General features: G+C 37.4%; 1 protein-coding gene across 6 annotated transcripts in view; it reads left to right on the top strand.

Annotated features, from left to right (window-relative positions):
• nfic (nuclear factor I/C) overlaps positions 1 to 25,078 on the top strand; it is a 118,077-nt gene extending 92,999 nt beyond the window's left edge. For 5 of the 6 annotated variants that reach the window (XM_067413941.1, XM_067413940.1, XM_067413943.1 and 2 more), the window contains exons 7-11: positions 3,576 to 3,686; positions 5,558 to 5,742; positions 9,013 to 9,172; positions 10,715 to 10,800; positions 19,365 to 25,078. In XM_067413941.1, the coding sequence (XP_067270042.1) occupies positions 3,576 to 3,686; positions 5,558 to 5,742; positions 9,013 to 9,172; positions 10,715 to 10,800; positions 19,365 to 19,385 (563 nt within the window). In that variant the 3' untranslated portion in view covers positions 19,386 to 25,078. The remainder of the gene's footprint in view (positions 1 to 3,575; positions 3,687 to 5,557; positions 5,743 to 9,012; positions 9,173 to 10,714; positions 10,801 to 19,364) is intronic. The other variant, XM_067413942.1, reaches the window with a different exon arrangement.
• Positions 25,079 to 26,371: the final 1,293 nt, after the last annotated feature.

Genomic DNA, 26,371 nt, shown 5'->3' with positions numbered 1-26,371 from the left:
TGACACTGTAAAGACTGCTGATCTATAGTGATCGCTACTAATAGCACCTTTTGCATTTTTAGAACGATTATAGCCAAATATCTGTCGCAAGAACTATTAACCCAAAACAAACACTGAACGTTGGCTTTACTATAGTAGCCAAATCAAACACAGAACCATGTTTAGCATGTCTGTAGATAAACAATACATAGAAGCTCTAATCAAAGAATAATTTACACTAATTCCAAGTTTGTTGATGAGATTTAAAAAAAGTAACGTTAGGTGTTTGTCAGATAACGTTAAGTATAAATGAGCATTTAACAAACTGGTTTGCAGAGCCAAACAGTGTTGTCATTTGTTTTCTACTTGCTACAACGTACAATTTAAAAATACGAACTATTACAGGAAAACACATTGACAAAAAATAAATCATACTTACAGGTTGTGGCCTGTTTTTAGAGTTGGAACTGCTCCATCTTTCAGGACAAGTCCTTGTGACTTGCAGTCATGCTTCTGGTGTGCAAAGGCATAGAAAACGTCATGCAGCCACCTTGCAGCTGACATGCAACAGAAATGCACACTTGCAGTCTCTCCAGCCTTACTATACCACAACAACTCTACTCAACAGCAATAAAAAATGGCCTCGCCCCCCTTATTTAATATTCTCAGAGAAAATATTAGGGTAAATATTAGGGCTGGTGATGTCATCAACCCTGGAGCAATGTCTGTAGTCCCTCCTGGCCTTTTGCTGTAGTCCTTTGAATAAAAAATTAAAAAAGCAAATATCTCAGCAAATCGATTAGATTCACGATTCGGTTTTCGATTCGAGAATGATTTTTGCCAATTCAGAACGATTCGTTTCGAGATGATTCTCATTAAAATTGGATACGATTCAATTAATTTAATTATGCATTTTGCAATGCCTCCATGGAGACGAAATATCAGGCACTTTTCCAGCTAATCCTAAACTAACTTTTCTTCACGGAATAGAAATAAAAGTTGGAAAAAAATGACAAACTTTAATGCACATCTGATTGATAGATAAACCACATGCTCTTATTTCATTGTTGTTAATATTGTAGTTATTTTAGCAATTTGCTTCGTATATTTTCTTAGACGATATTAAAGCTGCAGTCTGTAACTTTTTTCTAGTGGTTAATAAACAGAACTGCATGCGTCTTGCGGAAGAACATTGCAGCCGGAGCTACTTCTCTCTGTTTATGTCTATGGCAGATCACGCAGGGACTGTGCTCCTCCGCAGTGGTACCTACCAGTCTGGCCTGAAATAGTCCCAATATAAATACTTATTATAAGTGTACCATAATGATTCAGGGTAAGACAAAAACACGGTTTGGAAAATGGATTCATGTTGTACATTCTGATTATATAATTTTTGTAAATCTTGAACACAAAAAAAGTTACAGACAGCAGCTTTAAGTTAAATTTCATGTATATTTCATCAGAACTGTGCGTATCCATTTTAGACACTTACAAATGTGCTTGCTCCGTCCATGCAATAAATGTGCATCCTTGAATAAGCGGGGTTGTATTTCAAATGCTCAGGTATTAGATATAAATGAGCTATGGACGGAGCGCAAGTGCAATAATCAAGTGAAGGCGGTAAAGAGCACATGCATGTCTGTAAAGGGGAGTTGTGGGGAGCGGATGATGCAGCACAACGTCTCTATTAATTCACACATGTAGTAGATAATCAAATGTTTATTTTAAAGCACTGAATCATTTTTTAATCGCGATTCATCCGATTCTTAACATTTTATATCGAATATCGGCCAAAATTAACGGTTCACGTTTCAGAATACATGTTTCAAGATCGATCGCATATGCATCATCAGGATTTGTAATCGATGCATCGAGAAAATGAGTGAATCGTTACACCCCTTTTTATAACTGCTTTGAACGTTGTAACTTTACAGATTAAGATACAGATGAGCTATTATCTTCACAATATTCTAATAATAATTATTAGATAGTAGTAATAGTTTCGATGACGGTTAGGATGCTGTGTTCTGTAAAAAGTAGGTGCAAGGCAGCTCATTAGGTTTTGGAAAAGATGAAAAATCCCTTAAAGGAAACAAAAAAAAAATTAAAATTCATTGAGCATGCATTAAGTTATACAGTTTAATATTTATTGATTAGAAAATAGCAAAAAGATTTCTAGTTTGTATCTCCAAATCAGCCTAAACCCTTCAGAGTTTATTGTGTGATTAGAAAGCTGCTGAGTTGGCATTTCAGGGCTTGCATAACATCCTTGTGAATATCCATTAACCCTCCAGGCAAAACTGTTGTTTAAGATCTCAGGAGATCTGCCTCACCCCTCCCCATTGATCTATATCCAGCAGGCATCTGAAATCCATCACTGTGTATGAAGTAGCATCACTGTTCTGAAATCAGCCTCAATGGCAAATCCGATCAACGTACACACAGCTGAACCCCCTGCGGTGGCCCGACCCTGCCCACCTAACTTCCTGTCTAGACATTCCTAATGAGTTTCTCTTTAAAATCCCCCAGCTGATTGCTCTATGTCCAGACTTTATTCTTACCTTTACAGGTATTTTTGAGACCTGATAGTTAAAATGTGGCATTTGGGAGGGAAACTGTATCCATTTACAATCAATCACAAATAGAGTACTTAATCTACCAATTTAAATGTCCTAACATTAATCTCGTATGATGTCATTATTCCAACGTATTTCATGATTTTCATGAAGCATGCATGCATTTGTATTATATGTATAGCATGGCATAATCTAAACATTAAAATCTATACGACAACTGATTAAGAGTAAAGATGATTATAAAATAAACAATTGCCCATTGCTTTCCCTCACTTACTTCACATTTTCTGATGCAATCTCCAATCTTAGATCAAATTCAGTTTGTTTAAATTAAGGAATACTTCCAGAGTTGATCATACAAAAATGAAAATACTTTTCAATGTATATGTGGACAACATCCAGATACAGGTTGCATGTTAATGCCAAGTGTAAACGCAGCCAAAGTCAAACAGGTTTGAAACAACATTAGGGTAATTGTAATTTTTGGGTGAACTGTCCCTTTAAATGACATCCCTTAACCACAAATAATAGAAAAGAACATTGAATGAAGATCTTCTTTGAAAACAAAGCAAAAAACTAGTCCCTTATTAGGAAAAACTTTCTAAATAGAGCACTCTGGCAATATCTATATGGAGAGTGTATCATTGCATTGACCTTAAATAACCAGTGCAGATCATCAACTACAGACATATTTTCCCATAATCCCATTGGTCTGGCCCGGAAGAAGAGAGTGCACTCTGCATTGCACTGCAGCACTGTCAAAACTCTGGTTCTCTCATTGTGTTGCGCCACCTTGTGGTCAGTTGTTGTGACTGGAAGCATCTGTTGTGACCTGACAGAAGCATCGAGAGTGACCACGCAGTGCTCGTTAATTAGCTGACGAAGCTTTCCTTTAGACTCAGAAAAGTTTGTCCTTGTATAGAACAATGGAGCTGAATTTGCAGTATTCCGTTTTAGTGAAGCACGCGCTTTCCTCCCCCTCCTCCACCACCTCTCTTTACTTTTCTCTTTTTCACACAGGAATCTCCCCTACAGTTAAGAAGACAGAGATGGATAGTCCATCCCCTCAAGAGAGCTCTCCACGCCTCGGCTTCACACAGCACCACAGACCTGTCATTGCAGTGCACAGCGGTGAGGGGACAACACACACGTGCATATATCTGTCTGTTCTGTCATCACGGGCCCGACGCTGCACACACAGACAGAGCAAATGGCTAGTTGGGAGAAATAAATATTCATATTCTACTCTTGTGTTCAGTTATCCAAACCATCTCTGCTAATATAATCATATCATGTAAAACCTGCTTATATGTGGGCCAGTTAAAAGTCAACATGAAAACAACATGTTTTACTTTCTTAATGCGACATTTACATAAGTGAAATAAGATACTGAACAAGAAAAAATATAGGGACATTATTTTACCCGTCAGGAATCGATTAGATGGTGAAAAGTTGGAATACCATACCAAAATGGAGCTAGCCTGGATGCCAGCCCAACTTAGCCCCGCCCACAACATTTGAAGTCGGGAAGTTTGGTCTGTACTTGATTCATTGTGGAGCAACTATGCTCAAATCAGAGCTGATCGGGCCAATCAGATTTTCAGGGCAGGCTTTATACGATGATCAACAGTAACGTAATGTCAAGTCACCAAAGAGCACTTTGATTGAATTTATTTACTTAACGGTGAACTTGTTCTTATATGCATTCATCTTTACTTTTTCTCTCAAAAATAATGATCTAAGTAAGTACTCCGTGTATCCTTAAATACTCTAAAATATTGTTTACACTCTTCTTCTTCTACTTCTTTCAGCGTGCATACAGTTAAGTTCTGTTGACAGCTATGCGTTGCTCAACATAAGTCACTTACTCCGTTGCTCTGATTGGTTGTAGGTCTGTCCAGTTGAGTTTCCGTCCCTGGTTCGGTTGAAACCAACACACCCAATAATCACAGCTCAGTGGAGGAGCAGTATCAGACTCATATTCTGACTAGAATCTGAGTATGATGAAGTCAGGCTAGAATGAAGCCACACTGAGTGAAAAAATTGCTAGCTATTTTGCTATTGGTTAATGTTATCTTAAATTATTTTGTTTAGGGCAAGTTGTTACATTTTGATGAAAGATTATGATTTTATTTTCTTATGAATAACACAAATTGTTCATAATAAGACCAGGGATGTGCATTTAAGTTTTGATGTAATGGAAGTAGGACAGTTTTTTTCTTCCTCTTTGCGATGTACATTCAAGTAAAATGGATTATGTAAAGCGCAAAATGTTGGGCTGGTGCTATGTATCCATTGTTGATTGGATGAAGACTAATCATACAGTCACTTATAAGAAAGGGGCAAAAACGGAGTAAAAACAGCCTAAATGATTGGAGAAGTCCAGCATACTTCATCAGAGAGAAGTATGTTGTTAAACACTGGAAAGACAATTTGATGAAAAAATGTAGGGATCAACAGATTTTTTTTTTTTATGAAACAAGCACGGATAAATCATTCACCATTTTATTGAGCAAGACACGGGTGCTGTCTCTGTCAGGTCGTTTCTTATTGGAGTACAGTAATCTGTCGTCTCCAAAGCCTCACAGCTGGCTGAGTTATGCTCTAACAATTAGCCTGGCTGTTCAGATAACTTGGTGGAGCGTGTCAGCCATATGGTGCCTGCTCTGAAACATCCAGCCGATATTACCTCTGTTGGGCATTGCCAAATGTGTCACAGCATACAAAGTACTCTGTAGAGAGTTATGTTTAAATATGACAGGGGCGTGACAACGGAAAGAAAAAAAACATATCTAAACACATCTGTCACTTAAATGCATGGGGTGAACATTAATGTGCTTGCTTATTAAAAGGTTTGGGGTTGGTAAGTTTTTTTTTAATGCTTTTAAATGTATCTTATGCCCAGGAGGCCTCTTATGTTGTGAAATATGATTACAATTTGATTACTGACTGAATAGTTCTTGAATAGTTCCTTAAATGCAGAATGTCTTTATGTCCTTCAGGTATCTCTCGGAGTCCACATCCCTCCTCGTCTCTGCACTTCCCTGGTGGTCCCATTCTCCCCCAGACCGCCTCCAGCTACTTTCCACACACGGCTATCCGGTACCCCCCACACCTCAGCTCTCAAGACCCGCTCAAGGACCTGGTCTCTCTGGCCTGTGACCCGTCCAATCAACAGCCCAGTCCGGTAAGATCATCCCATGGAGCATTCTGACACATCTCTAACATTCACAGATCAGGGAATGTGAAAACAAATCCCAAATCATTCAAACATCAGCTTAACCAATCAGCAGCCATCATTTTTCTAGGACCCCGTATGGAAACGTGAGCCAAGCACAGCTCTGAGCCTGTCATGATTATTTATATTCATCACTGGATTTGTTAATATGTCAAATAAAAGAATTGTACTTAAAGAGGTCATATTTTCCTGGCCAATTAAAAACCTTATGGGATACAACAGCAAATCTGAAGATCCCGCCTTAGACGAGGAAAAGTGCTGTTGCTTATTCCACATGCAACGGGAGCATTTCTTAAATGAAAATTTTATCATGTTGTTCTAAACCTGTGTGACTTTCTTCTATAGGACATAAAACAAGAAGTCAATGCAAAAGCATTTTTCAAAATATATTTGTTTGTGTTCCTTAGTGTTATACAGGCTTGGAACGACATGAGGGTGAGTAAATAACGGCAGAATTTACATCCCTTTAAAAAATTACCATTTAAATCTTTAGGTCAGAGAAAAGGTCAATGGGAAAAAGGAAAAACATTTTGACAGTTTTTGGAAGAAAAATACCTCAGGGAAAAATATTAGTGACACGAGAAAGGATGAATTAGGAGATCACTTGCTTCCTTCCAGCATATACTGTATTTTTATGTCTGTGCAAGTGAGAGAGCGCCAGACAGAGAGGAAAAAGAGACAGCTAAACGTGCCATCATGTGCCCTACATGGATCGTAGCCCATGTAATCTGAGCCAAATAGAGCTTACCACTGCCTTGTAGAAGCATGCCGCCTCAGATTTCACCCTTTCCATTGAAGCAACCTGCAGTCTAAACACCAGCGTCCATTAGCCCTGTTTCCTTCACACACACTCACAGATTCAGCGCCTGTGTTACCCTGAGATGTCTGGAGGGTGGTGTTTTCAAAAGGGCCACTTAAACAAATTTAAGTGAATTTTTAGTAATGTTTAATTGTGCGTGCTTGTTGCCCCTAACTTAAAATGCAATTTTAAAAAACACCAAGGAATTTATTAAATATACATAACTGTTTAGCTTTCCAGGGGTATCATACACCCCAGGATGCCATCCAAGTACCTTTACTTTTACATTCTGACATTGACATAAAGAACTAAAAGTGGGAATGACTTATCCTCAGTAGTGCCTGTAGGAGAGGCATGTGCTATTTCCACGTCAGAAAGAGAGAGAGAGTGTGAGAGAACAGGAAATAGAGCCAAGAAGGAGGAGATATCTGTGTCTAGGGGTGTTGCTGATGTTGGCAATAAATGAGGGAAGAGAGAGAGTTTATGAGGGTAAGAAAGAGAGAGACACACATTTATGAATCTTGCTCAGTGGCAGCCAGGCCCAGCCGATTCTGCAGACTCATTGAAATTCCCCCTACTGCAGTCTGACCGTAGCCAAGCAGTCACAAAGAACAGCCGCACCGACCCATAATGCCGCTGACTCACTCACCAGCTATTGTTGTGCAGGGCAGTGAGTGTGCAGTTTTACTCGGCGAGAATGCAAACGAGAGCCAAACCCTCAGAGAGCGAGAGAGAGAGAACATGATGGAGGGTTTTATGGATTTGCGGCCAGGGTACAACGACAGAACGATGCATAATAGGCCGTTCGCTAGAACAGTGCGCACAACGTTACTCTGTTTCGCTCACATAACTGCTGATGGCAGGAGGAAGTCTAGATGCAGTATGTGGCTTTTTTATTCACGGGACGCAAACATATTTTTTTCCACTTTAAATAATGCATGTCTAAAGAAATGAAGTACTTTACACAAATACAGGATGTTTGGAGAAAATATTCTCCTAATCTTCTTGCATTGACAGCAGAATTTAGGTAACACAACATTATAATGTTCAGAATGAAAAAAATCATATTTATTTTGAGATTTGCTACAGATTACAATAAACAGTGTTATGAAATTATTAGACTTTTAAGGTTAAATTTACAGATTTTCAACCTGCTTTGTATTGTTACAATATCTATAGTATATGTACTATAGATATTACTAAATGAACAAAATGTACACTTTCGAAACACTTTTGACAGCTTTTGTGGAAACTACAGATCCGCATTGTTGTATCCCTGCTGACAGACAGGATCGGATTGAGCCCAGTGGATTATGAGTGTCAAATTTTTTCTACATTTTTGGCAAAAGGAAACGGCACAGCCCTTTTGTTTTCAGTAGACATGAAGTAATGATTTAAAAAAAAAAGCCTTCTTACTGCATAGACAGCCACCTTTTATTAAAAGGCCATATTGACAGCACCCTTTTAAATAACTGTTATATGATAATGTAAAATTGTTTGTACTAAAATTTCTATGTTGAGATCACATAACCAGGCGTGTCTTGAAATAAAACTCCGGCATTGTCTTATCTGCGGCATGCACACTCCATAGCAGGTGGGGGCAGCAGAGAGGTTAATTCGGTTTAGATGTTTTTTAACATAACAAATAAGATGTATTTCCTAATTCTGTGTTCCATTCGATGTCGGATGCGGGATGATGTTTTTTTGGACCAGATTTTGTACTAGTTTTCCTACTAACATTTTGTCAAAATGGCAACGTTAGCATGTTTTGACGTTGTGTAATTATCAACAGAGATGATTATTTAAAAATTGTTTACACAACTGTCTCTGTAAACATTTGCTTAACAGGTTTTGTAATCTGTCATTTTTAAATCATTCCTGTAGCTCAAACAGTTGCGCTAGCAACAACATAATGGGTTGAATTCCCATAAAATGCCTGCAATGATGAACTGTATACCATGAATGCAATGTAATTTGTTTTGGATGAAAGCGTCCGCCATTTATAATGTAAACTAATGTTTGCAATGACGTTTTGCCCTCCGTGTCATGCATCTTCATCAGTGACAGGTTTGAAAAGTTTGAAATCATCATGTGACATTCTATTGCACTTTAGTGCTAGGACTAAGTACTAGGACATTGGAAATTCCGACTTTTTAAAATGAATGGAACACTGCATTAGTTCACATCTTATGGAGCTGTTAGAACCTACCGTGTTGTAAAACATGCTATTTAGCTAGTAGTCCCAAATATGCAGAGACCATTAAGTATTTTAAAGAATATTACCATTGAGGGGCAGAAATCAGAGCTAAAGAGAGAGTAACACAGAGACAGTAGATGCATGTATTGTGATGTTAGCTGTGTAGAGGCAGTGAGGTGTCCCTCCCCACAGTGGCTGACTGTTGCCCTCTCTTCCTCTGCAGCTGAATGGCAGTGGTCAGGTGAAGGTATCCAGTCACTACATCTCCTCTCAGATGCTGGCCCCCCCACCACCCCCAGGCCTGCCCCGTCTGACGCTGCCCCCAGAGTCCAAATCCAGCACCACCTCTGCAGACGCAGCTGCCAGCTCACCCACATCCCCCAGTAAGTGGGAAGCTTACAACCCATCCGTTCGTTCGCCCTCTCTGTCCCAGAGATAGCCATAAAACCAAACGGCAGCACACACACATCAACAAGTAGAGTTAAACCCCAGGGTTTAATAAAGTATATATTTTTTGTTGAATTATTTAAATATCAAGCAGAACAAAAAAACTAATGGCTGGCTCAGAGTTTGTGGTCTGGTTCATATCACAAACCATTCACACAGTCAAAAAGACACACAACTTGGTTTGGTCGCCACTACAGTACCTTAATGGAGTCTTGGCTGCTTTTAATTGGATGACACATTTGATCATATACGCACAAACACATACTACAAATCAAAAATGTGGGGTCCGTACGATTTTCTTCTGTTTCAAATAAATTCTGTTCTTTTGAATGTTCTATCAGTCAGAAAATTCATTTTAAAAAATTACCAATGTTTCCACAAAAATATTAAGCAGCACAACTGTTTTCAATATTGATAAAAACAAAACAAAACAAAAACAGTCAGTTAAAAAAATCAGGTTCTTCACCAAATCAGCAATTTAGCATTATTTCTGAAGGATCTTATGACTCTGAAGACTGCAGTAATGGCTGCTGAAAATTCAGCTTTGTCATCACATGAATAAATTGCACTTTAAAATGTATTAAAATAGAAAACAGTTATTTAAATTTTTTATAATATTTCACAACATTATTGTTTTTACTGTATTTTTAAGAAACAAATGCAGCCTTGGTGAGAATAAGAGACTTAATAAACAAGTTGGCACATTAATATATATTTAAAAACCGTTTAAAACTGAACTGTCAACAAAAAAAAAAAAGATACATTTGGATGACAAGTCGATCAACTTTAATGGGCCAGTGCTTGCTGTCCTGTTCATTAATCATGCTAATTTAATTATTAATGCAGAGAATATGCTCAATATGTCCACCGTCCACTGTGCTGCAGAATCCCAGATGATCAATTGCCTCGATACACCATATCACACTGTCAGACTCAGTGCTCTACATGATTGTTCAGCTAAAATCACGTTCCGTAATCACGTCAACTTATACAAAGACCCATTTGATAAAGATGGATGCTTTGATTGTTATGTTGTTTGTTCCTTATTTACCAAAAAGGCACACTGGGAGAATTTCCAAAGAAACATAAGAAAGCACATCTGCTTCTGTAATTGCTGATAATATAGTCTTCAAGAGATGAAGGTGCACATTCACTAACAACAGAGTGGATTTGCATAAGCAGACAACAGCCGCTAGACAGAATAATTATTTACACAGTCTGACAGTAACAAACACAAAAACAATTGCAGCATCAATTCAATGTCTGTGCGAAAGAGATGCACTCCATACACACTCAAACTGCTCTCAAACAGATCTCAATTGAATATGGTAATATTTAACTCTAAATCCACCAGGAACTTTGAAACGTTATTTGAAACTGATATCACTCTTTGTGACATCAGAGATGCATTAGCATTTTGGACACTCTTGACACTTTCTCTGTTCTACTCTTAATCCATATTTCTCCCTCTCTTTCAGCATACTCTGCTCCCGGGACGCCACCTGCCAACCGCTCCTTCGTAGGAATTGGTTCTCGAGACCCTGGCAGTCTGTATCAGGCACAGGTATTGCAACACAATCCTCCACACATTTATTAAATGACACTCATTACTGTAGATACAACTGTATATTTATGCCACTGAAATAGCGATCACTTGAATATACAGCTAAGAGTTATCAAGCTAAAAACCTGGCTGTCAGTCATGAATGAGCACGTCTGCTATTTGGCTGAAAATGTGTGCCCCTCCAATCCGGCAACACTGTGTGTGATATGTGTCATGAGCAGGTGCGATGGATCACGTACAAACCAATAGGGTGTCGGAATGGTATATATTTATAATTCTCGTCCAACCAAAATCTAATTCACTCTGTCCAGATGACACAATATATCTGCATACTGTTTTTTTTTTTTTTTTGAACGATGACAAGCGGAATGAAAACAAGCCAAATTGAAATGGGATAAAAAGACTATTTTAAAAATGTAAGGAGTGCAAAGTACACATAATTGAGTGAAAATGTAAAGAGTAGAAGTAAAAAGTTGGCTGAAAAATAATTACTCCAGTAATGTATAGATAGCCAAAATTTCTACTTTGTATTTCTAATTTCTATTTGTACTTCGTTACTTGACATCTCTGCAGATCAACCACTCTTGGACAGACAGACAGACAGACAGACAGACAGACAGACACACACACACACACACACACACACACACACACACACACACACACACACACACACACACACACACACACACACACACACACACACACACGTCGTGTTTCCATGTTTTATGGGGACTCTCCATAGGCGTAATGGATTTCATACTGTACAAACTGTACATCCTATCACCCTACACTGCCCCTGCCCCTAAACCTACCCATCACAGGAAACATTCTGCATTTTTACTTTCTCAAAAAAACTCCTTCTGTGTGATTTATAAGATGTTTTCCTCATGGGGACCTAAAAATGTCCCCACAAGGACAAGGATTTCGGATATTGCCATCTTTGTGGGGACATTTTGTCCCCATAACGTAGGGATTACCAGGCCACACACACACACACACACACACACACACACACACACACACACACACACACACACACACACACACACACACTTCAGATGAAATTGTAATGTTAATTATAGACTAAAATGAATAACTGCATTTTAACTACTGGAAACATTGACTTTTTCTTGATAACTTTCGGAAACCTAAGCTCCATCTTGACTTCAAGCAGTACTTGAAAAATTCCCTTGAACCTCAGTGCCCAGAGGAAATGCTAGAGCAGTGCTAGTCTGGACCCTCTGAGAGACCCAAGCCTTCTGTGTTCAATTATAGATCAGAAATGATCAGATACAGTAACTACCTCTAGACCCTCGGCTGCCGAACGAAATGCGCTCTTTCACATTAAATATAGAGCCAGCCAATGTAGATACTACACCTTAACCAACATGTGGTGAATTCATAGAATATCTGAAAAAAATATTCAGAATTCTTCTTGTTTTTTCTTGTTTTTTTAAGTAAAAATAAAATAAAATAATGCAATATTTAAGTTGTTTTCAAAAAATAAAAATATTTTTTTAATGCACAAACTTTCTTTTGTGTTTCTACAGTTAGTTAATTACTTTTTATTATTATAATTATTAGTATTTAAATTATTTCAATATTTTATTGAAAAACACACAATTACGGAGCCCCACACGACATTTAGGAAAAAAATCTTAATATCATGGCCACCAATTAACAATTCTTGCCCACAACTTAAAACTTAATACGTCACCATGTATAACTAATTTGTTCCCTTGTTTTAAGTAAATCGTTCACACGTTATATAATCATTCATTCCCTCATCTTACTAAATTGTTGCCAAATTTTAATAATTTGTAATAACTTGTTTTAGTTAAAGGTGCAATAGGTGATCTGGGAAATGCTAACTTTAGCCTGCTAGTATTGAAAGCATGCGATCCCACCCTCCCTGCAAACCGTCACCCAAAGCCACACCTCCTCCAAACCACATGACCAGAAGCGATACTGTTACGTCTCATGTTGGCATAGAGGTATGAAGAAGATGTACATAATATAATATAAACACTCTTTTTATTCTGGGCTCTGGGGAGTAAATGGGGAGGAATAAACCAAGAACAAACAAGGTAGCAGACAAATTTACACAGACAAATAACTTACACCAAGGAAAACATGAATCAACCAATATTTACAGCTATACACAACCAAGCAAAAAGAAAACGAGATTTAATAAATAAACCAGACCACAACGAAAACGAGCGGTGCTAAATAAACAAAGCAACAAAACCTTGGCACAGCCAACAAACACACATCAAGCTCTGCTCTGCCCCTCTTCTGTTCCACCAGATGTCCTTATCGTGAAGCACAGTTATGATTGGCCAAGTTCCATGTCCATCACAATGAATGACCTTAAACAGCAACCAATCACAGCACCTAGAACTGAGTGACAGAGTAGAACAGAAAAGCGAGACAAGCAAACCATAGTGGCGGGGAGAATCACAGCAACCAATAACAAAAGGGGAAGGAAAACCAATTAAATCACTTAACAGACACGACCAGAGAAAACGTTATTTGATTACATGTGCCATTCACCTGTGAGAAAAGTTTACAGTAAGTTACAGTGCTACAATAACGAGCATAAACAGCCGTTTGCCTACCATTTTCGCTCCTTCTGCACAGCGTACGTATGATGTGTGCGTGAACAGGCTGCGCAGTGATATGCAAACACACTTTGACTGACAGGGAACACATGCTATCATTTCATTTAGACTAAATACAATGACTGATCAAACATTTGATGGTCCTATGTCTTCCACAGACTATATATATATATATAAAATACATTTAGACCATGTAACATAGTAATTGCTATCAGGATATGAGGAGACTTTCAACCAGCATAACAAAGTATGTTTCACCTTTAAATCAGAACTAGGGAAATAATTAATTCAACGTTGAGCAAATGAAAGGGGCTCTGATTAAATGACTGGATTTTTTTTCTTTGCAGTGCACCATATAATCCTATGCATTCAGCCTTCATATTTATTAATGACATGGTAAACTTTTGCATGCTCAGCAAAATCCTGACCTTATATTGAAAGGCTCAAATTGCATCTGACATTTTTGTGATGCTTCACGAATCCTAGAGGACATAAGCCCCTAATAAATAAACACTTGAAAGGTCTTCTTGAGTAATAGCTGCAGTTACATTTGATTTGGCTGGGAATGCGGCAGTGCTCAGTAAAATCTGAACTGTGGAGGTGATTGAACTGCATGGTTCGGGAGTCGAGCGCAATGCTGCATTGCAGTGCTTTCAGCTCCATAAAAATGTGTAAATGCACTTGACTGAGCCATGTGATGGGAGAGCGAGAGCGATACGGGAGAGTGATCAATGAGTAATGGAGGACTAGTGTGGGTTTGAAGTCATTACTTGAAAACCTTCAGCCTAACGACCGATAAGAAGATACAGCAGGTATACAGTTATTACTGTTGTTTTTCATGCAGTTGTGCACTAGAGAAAGTCTAAACTTTTCTGGTTCTCAGCCAGACGTGTGTGTTTGTGTTCCTGTGATAAGAGGGAGGGGAAAGAAGTCGTCAAATGAATGAATGGGGGAAGGAGGTTTCCGTTGACTTGCGCCGAGATGGTCACGTCCAGGGCTGTCTGGTTGCTAGGGGAAACCAGACATGATGTAATTGCCGGATGAACCTGTGCTCGAGGGAGTGGATAAGGAAGAGTCCACTGCAGACCAATCAAATTGACCAACGTGTCTTGCACAACCGAGACTAACACAGGACTGGGAATCACTGACTGTCCAGGCCTAGTTTGACAAAACACGGTTGTCTTTTTCTTTCTTTCACTCTCAAAAATTAGTACAGTCATCGTTGTACATTTTCACTTTCTCTGTGTGAGCTATTTTTAGTTATTTCTGACTATAATAAAACTTTATTATTAATAAAATATATTTTTTAAATTCCACATAAACACATTTTTTCCAGATTTTTTTTTCTCTTTCATTCTTTCTTTTTACTATGAAAATTGAAATTGTATTCGACCTGATTTGACCATTAAAGATAACTTAAATGATTATAATAATAATTAATATTAAACAATATTGTTTAATTGAATCAGTGTTATTTTGGAATCATTGAGATACTTTTATAGTGTTTTATTATATTAATATGTGTTTTCATATTTCATTCATATTTTTCGTATTCATATTCTTATCAAAGTTGTAGTAATTTCGTATTAGTTTTTTTAATATATGTATATAGGTTTTTTTAATTATTTATTTCAGTTTTAATTATTTTAGTATATTAAGTTAAGCGAAATGTTGCCTTTATTTAAAGTTTAAAAAAATCATTTACCACAAAAATTAACTACAAAAAACCTGAATTTGAATACAACATCTAGGTAAATAATTTTTTATTACCATATGGAACATTTTTTAATATACCTGTTTTTTTTTCCTATTGCATTCTTTCTATCTTTATTTTTCTTTCTTCCCTCCACTTAACTCTTTCGATTTTTGTGTTTGTATTAAGCTTCGAGTTTAATGGACTTCTGTTGCTTTCTTTTCTCTGATTAAAAGGCTACGTTACTACCGATCTGTGTTTTTAGAAGAGCTTGTATTTCAGCCTCACCTCCTAGCTCTCCCAAAGCATTGTAATTAAAGGGAGAGACTGTCATTTGTTAGGCCCTTGTGGTCTAATATGTCCCCCTACTTGGACTGTAACCCACCCTCATCTCAACTTCATACTTTTATTTTCATAACCTAAACCACCTGTCACCAAGACAAAGCCTGTAGCTTTTATAGGGAACTAAATATTTTGTTTGGAGTGAACGCCTAACCACTGTTAGTCTGGGCTCTACTGGTTGCTATGTTCTCAGGACAGACTGTATGAGTGAGAAAGATTCAGCTTTGGATGTGCCCTAGTGCAAAATGAAAATATCAGGCAGCTGGTAAAAAGAAGAATGGCCTGGAATGGTCGACTTAAACCCATGTGATGAAACAAAGCTGGAATGGTTACGCTCCAGATTTTTTACTTGAATATTATTTTAACACCAGGCCTTGAGCCATTTGGACCACAGAAAATTACAATTGTGTGCCATTATGAATATCAAATAAATATTAAAAAACATTATGTAAATAAATCAAATCTGGAGTTTGGCTGTATTCAGATTAGTGTGTAAATATTTATTTATCTTTTGTAAAATTAATATTTGACAAATTGTTTTAAATATAACAGAAGATGTGGCTGTATGGTATACTCATTGATACTATAAAAGTTTTATTAATATTTTAATTCGTTTTATTTTTTGATATTTTCTGTTTTCATTTAGTTACAGTTTTAGTAATTTTGTTGTGTTTTTGTTTTGTGAAAAATGTCTATATAGTTTTTATAGTGTTTAACTAAATATATATATATATATATATATATATATATATATATATATATATATATATATATATATATACACTTTTTTTTAAATAAACACATTTATTTTATTTCAACAAATAATGTTTTAATGGTTTTAATTTTATTTTCAGTCAAGCAGTTACTTCTTAATCTTAGTACTTCCTTTAACCCATTTGTTTTTTTTTTTTCTACTAACCAGCCTTAATTTATTTGATCTGATTCAGCTCACCAAGATAAAGACCACTGCAAATGTCCACAAAGAAGGCAAATAGTATGTCATTTCATGGCACAGTTAGGTCATGTCAAGTATCTGCTTATTTTAACATCTTTAGTCAGCTTCACTAGTGGTTTTGCATTGGTTTGCGTGTATCAACATTTGGATAGATGAATTTGATAATGACTCCCCATTTCCTAGCCCGTTCCTGTCGGCCTTCACCACATGAATCAGACAAATAACAGGAGCAGACACTACAAATATTCTTTTGGTCATATTTAAGTGTAAATACTAAGCAGGCCATCGGTTTTTGAGGTGAGACAGGAGATTATATCTGCTAAAAGTTCACAACCAATAAGAGAGGCATATGTTGCCGCACATTTTCCTACCAAAGAAAAGATTGAGTCTCCATAACATATAGGCCTACTGGAAAAACACAAATTTCAACTTGCCTCTCTAGAGGACGAGGATTGTGGATTTATCTCATTAAGAGACACTTTCAGTATAGTAAAATGGCGTGTTGTTACTTCAACGGAAAGCCAAGATGAGATCCACATCTCTGGAGTATATATGCATATGTGTGTGTTATCTTAGAATATATTTATACATTCAGTTTTTCCTCTCGAGTATTCAAGAGAAACATTTAGCCTTTTGGTCTCGGGTGAAAGCAGTTTTGACAAAGGAGTGGCTGTAATTGTGCTGTCAAAGTCACAAGGCATGAAAACGCATACAATCCCCACACTGCCCTCTCTCATGGGCTTGGACTTGATCCAGTAATCAACACGAAATATGATTTGGGAAAATTGCATCCCAATACACTGTAGTAATCACTCAGAAAACAGCATCTTTGCATTTCCCAGCAGTGTCAGCTGTCATTATAAACGTATTTCTCTTCCTGGCAATAGTTTCTAAAGTATGCTTAATTGTCATGGGTTGTGTTAGGTTAACCGTATCTCCAGTTTCCATAGCAGAATCAAACGTTTCTCAGCTAGCTAGCAAACAGAAGTCAGAATGGACTGATTTCATTGAAAGATATTGATGCACTAAATGAGTTAAGTTTAATAACTTGAATTATGGCATTTTAGATTCCTGATACATGTTGCCCATAGATTGTGATACTGCCCTTTTCATTAATCAATGAGCAAGAGCTGCCAAAACTCCTTGGCGCCAGGGCTGTTTTTAATACATAAATGTGTCAAACGATTTTAACTTAGATTCTCAAGGCTGTGTGCTATTATCTGGGCACTGCACTGTGGATTTGGGGAGTCATTAGTCTGTGGTTTGGTGTTGTACAAGAATGAAGCCATCAGTCTGATGTATACAAACTTTTCAGCAGGGAATAGGAACAAATTCTCCTTTTTTAGCATTATTAAATCAATACATTTGGGGGTAGTTAAAGACGTCTGTTGGACTGCTGTGAAATTACTTAAACCTTAGTGGAAAATATTGAGCCAAGGGCTTACAGCATGAACTCCTTCCTTCTGTTTTTAAACCTTGTCAAATTTTAAAAAGACTTCAGTGGTTTGTGAATGAAAGCCAAAATCCTGTTATGCTTTTAAAAGGTTTGGGTGGGATCCTGCTAAGCGCTCTCTCTCTCTCTCTCTCTCTCTCTCTCTCTCTCTCTCTCTCTCTCTCTCTCTCTCTCTCTCTCTCTCTCTCTCTCTCTCTCTCTCTCTCTCTCTCTCTCTCTCTCTCTCTCTCTCTCTCTCTCTCACTCACTCACTCACTCACTCACTCACTCACTCACTCACTCACTTTTACTCTGTATCAGGTTTAATAGGTTTCTCAATTTTGATCCCCAGCTAATGTGTTTGCTACCCATCATCAAAAAAGACACTGATTTATTCTGATTAGGTTCTTCTTTGAATTCTGCTCAGTACCCACAGTAGTGTGGGTTTGCAATATTTTGGTCTTTACGGACAGGAAACATGTACCACCTATTTTCCCCACCAATTTCAAAACCTTCACACACTCACCTCACACACTGGCAGGGTTTATGTGGATGTTTCTTCAGCTACTGAAATTGTAATGTCCTACGATTTGATTTGATAAAAACAAATGACTGTGATTAATGTTTACACTCTAAAAAATGCTGGGTTAAAAACAACCCAAGTTGGGTTGAAAATGCACCGACCCAACAATTGGGTTGTTTTAACCTAGTGGTTGAGTTGTTTTAACCCAGTGGTTGGGTTAAATGTTGCTTAGGACAACCCAATTGCTGGGTAAGAACAACTCAACCACTAGGTTAAAACAACCCAATTGTTGGGTCGGTGCATTTTCAACCCAACTTGGGTTGTTTTTAACCCAGCATTTTTTAGAGTGTACCAGGCATTACTCCCGTCTTCAGTGTCACATGATCCTTCAAAAATCATTCTAATATGCTGATTTGGTGTTGAAGAAACATGTCTTAATATTATCAATTATCAAAGTCCAGTTCTGAGGGAAAAAAAGATGTTTCACAATTCTGACTTTCTTGTTCACAATTGAGTTTATGTCAAAATCATTGTGTCAATTTTGAGATAAATAAAATTTCCTTTTTTTATTTATTCTGTGGTGGAAACAAGCTTCCATAAAAATTATTTAATTTTTTTTTTTTTTAAATAATTTGATATGTGATGGAAATTACATTGGGGTGGAAATGTGTATTAGGTCTCACAAAAAGGACAGAATTCTCCTGTCCTGTGTTGGACAAATTAAATAAACTGGTATGAAAAGTGTGTTTTAAGAGTTTATTTTTGTAAAACTATTCTAAGCAAAAAGTTCCCATAGTTGAAGAAACCCATATAAATCAGCGTGTGCATTCAGTTTTGATGAAACAGATCCATCTCGACTTGTCTGCGGTCACGTTCAGATAAGTTTTTATCTGATTTAGGTGGATATCCCATAACACTCCTCCTATTGTGTTACTTGTGCTTGTACAGATGTCTTAGTTATTTTGATTCTCTCTCTTTCTGTCTCTCTCTTGCAGTCCTGGTATCTGGGGAACTGATAATCACACACACAGACGAACCCGAGGAGGCACAGACATGGATTTGAAAAATCAATTTTTTGTGGAATTTATGTGATAAAAAGTTGTGAACGAGATGCAAGAGGGAAAATCAGATATATATGCAGTATTTGTATATATACACACACATATATATATATACACAATATGTGTGTATAGATATATGTGCACACATATTTATATATGCATAATGACGTACAGTATAAGATGCTTCAATACACTTTTTTTTGGACAAGACAATGGAAACGGAGAAGAACGTGAGAGAATTGCCATAGATGGAACAGAAGAAAAGGAGACAAAAGAGGAGGATGTTTTTTTCTGGGAGGGCAGCCCGAACTATGGCGTACATTGATGGACATGTTGAAAAGGCCCACCCTGACTCCCTGCCTCTTGGAATGCCTCTCCTCAACCCCCCTCCTCCTGCTACAGGTGCTGCTTCCTCCTATATGCAAAATAAGTATCCTTTATTTTCTTAACAAACAGGGACGAGAAACCCCGAGGAAGGGGTTTTTCCGCTAGCATTTCGCCACAGGTTTGGAGGTGAGCACGGTCTGTTTTTGTTATTTTTTTAAGTGCAACACCACATGGAAAAGGAAACAAAAAAAAGGTTGATGCTTCCGTTCACAAAGCATTCTGGAAAAAGAAACAAAAAGGCTACTTTTCATCCAGTTTCATTGACAATCATGTATCTGCGTCCTTGGTTTCGTTCAGAGGGTGATGTTTTCTAAATTGCATTCTTCACCGTTTGTAATAGAGTCCACTTTTTGGTGGAAGCACGTCATGTTTTTGTACATCGGAGGAATATTAGTGGTACCTCAGTGACATTATACATCACAGTCAGCGTGTATACACACATGCGCACACACTTACATGTAAACACACCTATATAGAGGCAATGGCATGTACTGTTAAAGGCTACACAAGGTGTGTGTGAGCTGTAATACAGCCTTCATAGGGTGAGCCAGGGAATAGCAGGGGTGAATTAGCACCTTCCTCTCTTCGCAATATGAAAGCCCCTTATTCCCTGCGCCCGCTGTAAGTGTGTGTGTGCGTGTGCGTCCGTGTGTTTGTGCTTGTCATAAACATTGGTAGTCCCTTATTCATCTCTGTGAGTTCACAGATTAGGGGGTTTTTGATTCATGTAGATACGTGGATTTTTCCACATAGTGACAAAGGGAGTTGAAATATAGTTCTGTCATTACTTAGACAGTATTGGGTGTAGAGGATAGACGTTTTTTCTCTATGTGTAATTTGTTCAAATTCATTGGAAATTACAGGCATTGCACTACTTTAAATTTAAAATTTTCCTCTTTTGCAAATTCCTGTTCGGCCCAATCATATGGAATGCTGCGAGTCAAGTCTTTTTGTCATGTTCTGATCTCATGGTAGATGAGGGTTGGTGTCCTAGAAGCTAAAAAGCAGATCAGAACAATCCAACATTTTCTATGTAAATGTCTCCATGTTTATGTGATTACTTTTATACAATTCCCATAGTTTCCCAACTTTCCCAAGAAAACAAAACAGGCTATCTTTTCCCCCCATGTTTCTATTGCAAGTAACGATGACTGTTTTTATTTTGAAGCATATTATACACTTTAATCCGTAGGAATGTCAATGATTCGGATGTTTGACGTGAGACGGGCTGTAATGCCCAACGACGACGATACAAAGAGGAAGTCAGTCAGTGGCTATGCTCCCATAGTTCATTGGGAGGTGGACGCCTACGACCAGCATGTCTCTGGCTGGTTGCCTCAGAAATGGGTTATTCTGCACTCTGAGATGTGTTGATTTGTACAAATGAAATAACATCAGGGCTTAACCTACAACGCTACCGAACCCAAATCACAAAGCCATGAAAAGTGCCTGAGACATTGCGAGATTCTCATTTGAATTCTTCCTCTTTTTTTAGGACTTGGATGTTTTGCTTCATCTACTGTGGGTTGTTGTTGTTGTAGAATTTCAAGGGGTTGTTTTTATGCCCAGAGAGATGTTTTAAATGGCCTAGCAAGCCCCCAAGCCCTTCATCAGCTGCATGGGCTAACGCTTAGCCACAGGAAACGCAGACGGCTGAACAAAACACACACACACACGCGCACCCTTATATTCTGCCGGAACATGACAAAATCAACACATATCAGAGATTTACTAGGTACCCTCACAAATACACACACCGGCATGAAATAATATCCACACACTCTGGTTGCTTTCGCTAACCTTTTATAATGGCTTTGCAAACACATTCTGTTGAGTTGACCATATTAAGACCCAGAATACATACAACATGACTTGTTTTAATGGTGCTGATATGAAAATTATATGGAAATCTCTATATATGAGTTATATATAACTGTGCATGGTGCTTTCAAAAGAAAAATCATGAGAATTAAGCTCAAACGACCACGTATAGCTGACATGGGCGCATGGCAGATAATCTTAGTATTAGCTCTGAAGCTAAATGCTCCCCGACTTCTCCTTAATGACCCACCTTGAGCGAAGAGCCAATGACATCGATGGATTTTACCTTTGTACCACATTGGTTTTGACTTTTATCTTAAAATCTCTCTTCTACTTTGCACGATATTTTATAAACATATTATGTGCCTTGCCTTTAGTTAAGAACGATAATGTGTAATTGTAAAGGAGTAAATTGTTTTAGGTATTTTTTTTTTTTTTTTATGTAACCAGTGTCACAAAGGAAAAAATGCTGCATGTTTGATTGCCTGTCATAATCAGATTAAGACTAACAGGCTACCTGATAGCTGTAGTTTTGGATGGGTGAGAGAGGCTTTTTTTACCCTCTTCCTTTTTTTTAAATCACCGTAGTTGGCATGTTACCATTTTATTTCTCCCCTCTTTTCATATAATGAGACAGTAACAAAATCTGTGAAAGATGCAGTACCAGCTCTCTCCATATCAGCTCTGAGCTGATATTTTGATTTCCTTTCATGTTAGGCTTCTCTTAAATTGTTTAGATTGTATGTTATCGTGTATTTAAATGAGTTTGTACCCATTATGGGTACGTGAAGAGCAGAGGACAGAAATTAGATGGCCGTCCTCTATAAACCCATTAACTTTGGTTAGGTTTCAATTCCACAACTAAGCACTTAGCAAATTATTTTGCAATTAGTAAGACTACATCTCCACAGCATGATTTTAACTTTTTGTCATAGGGTCAAATTTACATTTCATTATTTCTGAAAACCCATGCATTTGTTAAAGGGATGGTTCACCCCAAAATGAAAATGTCGTCATTATTTATTCGCCCTCATGTAATTTCACGACTGTCTTTCATTTTTCAAAGGAACACAAAACAAGATATTTTGAAATTGCTTGTCCATAATTCTTGTCCCATGTGGAAGAAAAAAAAATGTTTGGAAGAAACACGAGGGCGAATAAATAATGACAAAATGCGAACTGTCCCTTTAACCACTTTTTGAGAGCTCATAACACTGGCTGCAAGAGAATATGTAGTAATGTTTGACATAAATGATTTCTTTAATTAGTTGTTTTACTAATCAAGTCCCTTGTATACTGTATGTCCATATGCTAATTATAGAACACAATCATAGAGAGTAGCTGAAATGTACTTGTCCAATTCAACATACAGACACAAGAGCAGCTGACTTTGTGTCTTCTTAGATAATGAATGAATACACCAGGATGCTTCTTCTTCTTTTTATAAAATTAGATGGTAGGAGATAATTTATAATTTGTAGCGTGTAGTGTCAGGGGAGTATATTGCGGAGGAGAAGATATTGTGTATTTCTGGAGCTGGGTCAGGAGAGGCCATGTTGTAGTTTGTGATGCAGTGTACAGTATTGTTTCTGCAATGGATATTGCAACGCTGGTAGCTAATACAATTTGCTGGTAGCTATTTAAAAGTTTAAGTCGAATGAGAAAGAACGAGATATTTTGTTTACATGATGCCTGTGGTAAGATCTTGGTCGTTGATGATTTGTGAGCCCGCCGTTGTCCACCCTGGCCGAATCGGAGTGCTAAAGCAAAACAGCATTCCATCTTTACCATGATCCAAACTTTTACAGAAGTGCTAGCTTCATTCAGCAAGCGATTTTTCTTGTGTTTAACAGGACAGGCGATGGGACAGGGGTCTGCCTCGAAGCGTGGGGTGCAGTTGGAATTATTTCACTCTGTTTTTTTTGTTTATTCCGAACAGTATTGAAGCCGACCTGAAGCTCTCACGGCATCTCTCTGGTACAGACTCGCATGGCCCACCGCCTGTCCCGTGAAGATTTGCACTGCTCCATTTTCATCTTTCTAAAGCTGTCAACCCTCTGGCCAGGGTATGACGTTGGGCTCAGTAGAACAGGGGTCTGAAGGTGGTTTGCCAACGCAGCAGCTCTGTAGTGAGCTCTGTACGCATGCGTCTTCTTTGTTTGCTTTTTGTATATGCTAACATTGGCTACACACGGCTGAGAGATCGAAACACTTCAAGAGCAGGTTGTTACCCCAGTGTGTGCTTTTTAAAGTGGCCACAGGTGATGATTGAACTTGCTATGACGTGAATAATGCATTTGAGCTGATGCATTTAAAAAGAAACATTATCTTACTGTTTGATTTCGACCCTTTTTATAGAGCGATGATTATCATTTTTATGCGTGTTGTTGAAATGTTACATTTTGAACACAGTTATCTTGTGTATAAATGCTTACCATATTTCCAGTAGAATGAGGAAAAAGGCTAAATGTACATTAAAAATGTCTTATTGTAAGAGAAAATATGTTTTTTTGTTTGTTTGTTTGTTTGGATTTAGTAGTCATAAGCTTGTGGTCAAGCCACAAAAAAAATTGAAAGCTCCTTCTAAAGGATCTGCTGTTGAGAATATAATTATTAGCACACACCTTGCACACAGTTATCAAGTGTTATTTTATTTAAAAATGCAGACTCCAGTAAATTCAGCATCACTTGTCGTCATTTTAAACAGAGCCAACAGCTTCACCGAGCTTTGAGATGCGGATTCCATTGCAAATGTTTTTTTTTTATATATATATATATCCAAGACTTGTTTTAAACCTCTGCACTTATTTTTTCTCTTTTTTCATGCTAGCTTCAAGATCTTTAAACACATTTTTCCTCTACTTCTACTCAAAAGATTGCACTAGATATTATGGTATTAATAATAATAATAATACTTCTTTTTAAGGTTTGCATCTCTGGAGATTTTTCTCAGCCTTGACGTACCTTGATAAATACAGATTAATGAAGAGAATGAAAGAAAGATCGAGAGATGAAGCTGCTTGAATGGCACTCTTTTATTTACCTGTTGTCATTTATGTGATGAATTTACCTTTTTAATATTTTGAAATCATGCCAGGTTCCTGTGCCCTGATTCTTGAGGTAGAACATGTACAGTCAAACTGCAACGATTATTTTCGTAATCAGTACTTGCCTTTTCCCTTTAAAAATCGAAACATCTTTAGAACAATATACATTTACATTTAGAAATGAAGAGAATATATCTTGAATTTAGTTCAGCAAGGATGCATTGAATTGATCAAAAGTGACAAATGTTACAAAAGATTTTATATTTTAAATTAATGTATCGCCATTTAATCCCAGAAACCTGAGAAAAGATATCACGGTTTCCATCAATCTATTAAGCAGCAGAACTGTTTTCAACATTGATAAGAAAGGACATTTATTAAAATTGGTAAAATCGAAATATTGAAGTAGCAAACATTTATTTTGTTTTGATTATTTCAGATAATTATTGTTTTCACTTTATTTTGTTCAAATAAATGCAGCCTCGCTGAGACTTTTGAAGACATTTTTTAAAATGTTACAGCCCTTAACATAACTATATATATATATATATATATATATATATATATATATATATATATATATATATATATATATATATATATATTATACTTTTTACTTGAAAATAATATAAAAATACAGAATTTCTTTTTTTTTTCTTTTTTTTTTTTTTTGCGGTGCAGTTTCTTAAACCACCTGTGGACAATCAGTGGCATGGCTTACTTCCGCCCATCGATAGTTTTATGGAGTGTGTGTACAGACTAACGTAACTAGCAGGATTTTAGACCTCACTCTTCTGAGTGCCTTCCTGGATTCAGCATAGAGCTGTTGGATGTGGGTTTACGCTGTGTGATCTTCCTCTGTTTTTGTAAGATCAACCTACTCATGCCTGGAATGTGCATCACTGAAAAGATTGTTTAATTCTGAGGTCCAGGCACTTTAATTAGTCATTGACACATGTAATTATGCTGAATAGAATGTAAATTTCCCCAGTCCAATTTCCCTGTTCACCCACGGACATAAACAGGATGTGAGGAGACCCTACTCAGGCATACGTGAGAGAATTAGACACACATGAGTGTTTCACTCGTACCGTTTCCTTTTGCGGTTTGCCTAATGTAAACATTGTAATACCATGCATTTTGCACGGTCGAAGTAGATAGAAACATGTACGTGGTCAGATCTTTGTTTTGTCTCCTCTTAGTATGGGCTGGACAACCTCTTCAGGGCTGAGGCACTGGAATGCAGTTTCTACTCTTTCCTTCCTTCCATTTTTAATGTTGTGACACTTGGCAGGATGCATGTCATAGTTCTTGTCAGCTGATGAATTGATACATGACATGCTTGATACTGGCAGCGATTGGTGAATCTGAAATGGATGAGTGTCCAGTTATGTCTGTCTGCATTGGTTTGGATCCCATAACAACAGCTCAATCAAGCTGTTTGGTTTGAAATCATACTAGTAGGAATACACTAAAGGTTTTTTTAAATGATCTGGAAATTGTACAGCGTCTATGCAACTACTGGCTTTATTGAAATCATTGTGCTGAAAGTTCTTGCTAATATTAAGGACAGTTTCAATGTGCATAAAGCCATCCAAGCTATTGGCTATACTTACTATAGTACTCAGTTGTATAGTGAAACTAATGCTGCGTTTACTTCTGGTCAGAATTAGCATACAGAAATTT

This window comes from Pseudorasbora parva, chromosome 13 (assembly GCF_024679245.1).
Source record: "Pseudorasbora parva isolate DD20220531a chromosome 13, ASM2467924v1, whole genome shotgun sequence".
Lineage (NCBI taxonomy): Eukaryota > Metazoa > Chordata > Actinopteri > Cypriniformes > Gobionidae > Pseudorasbora > Pseudorasbora parva.
This window is presented reverse-complemented; position numbering and strand designations above follow the sequence as displayed.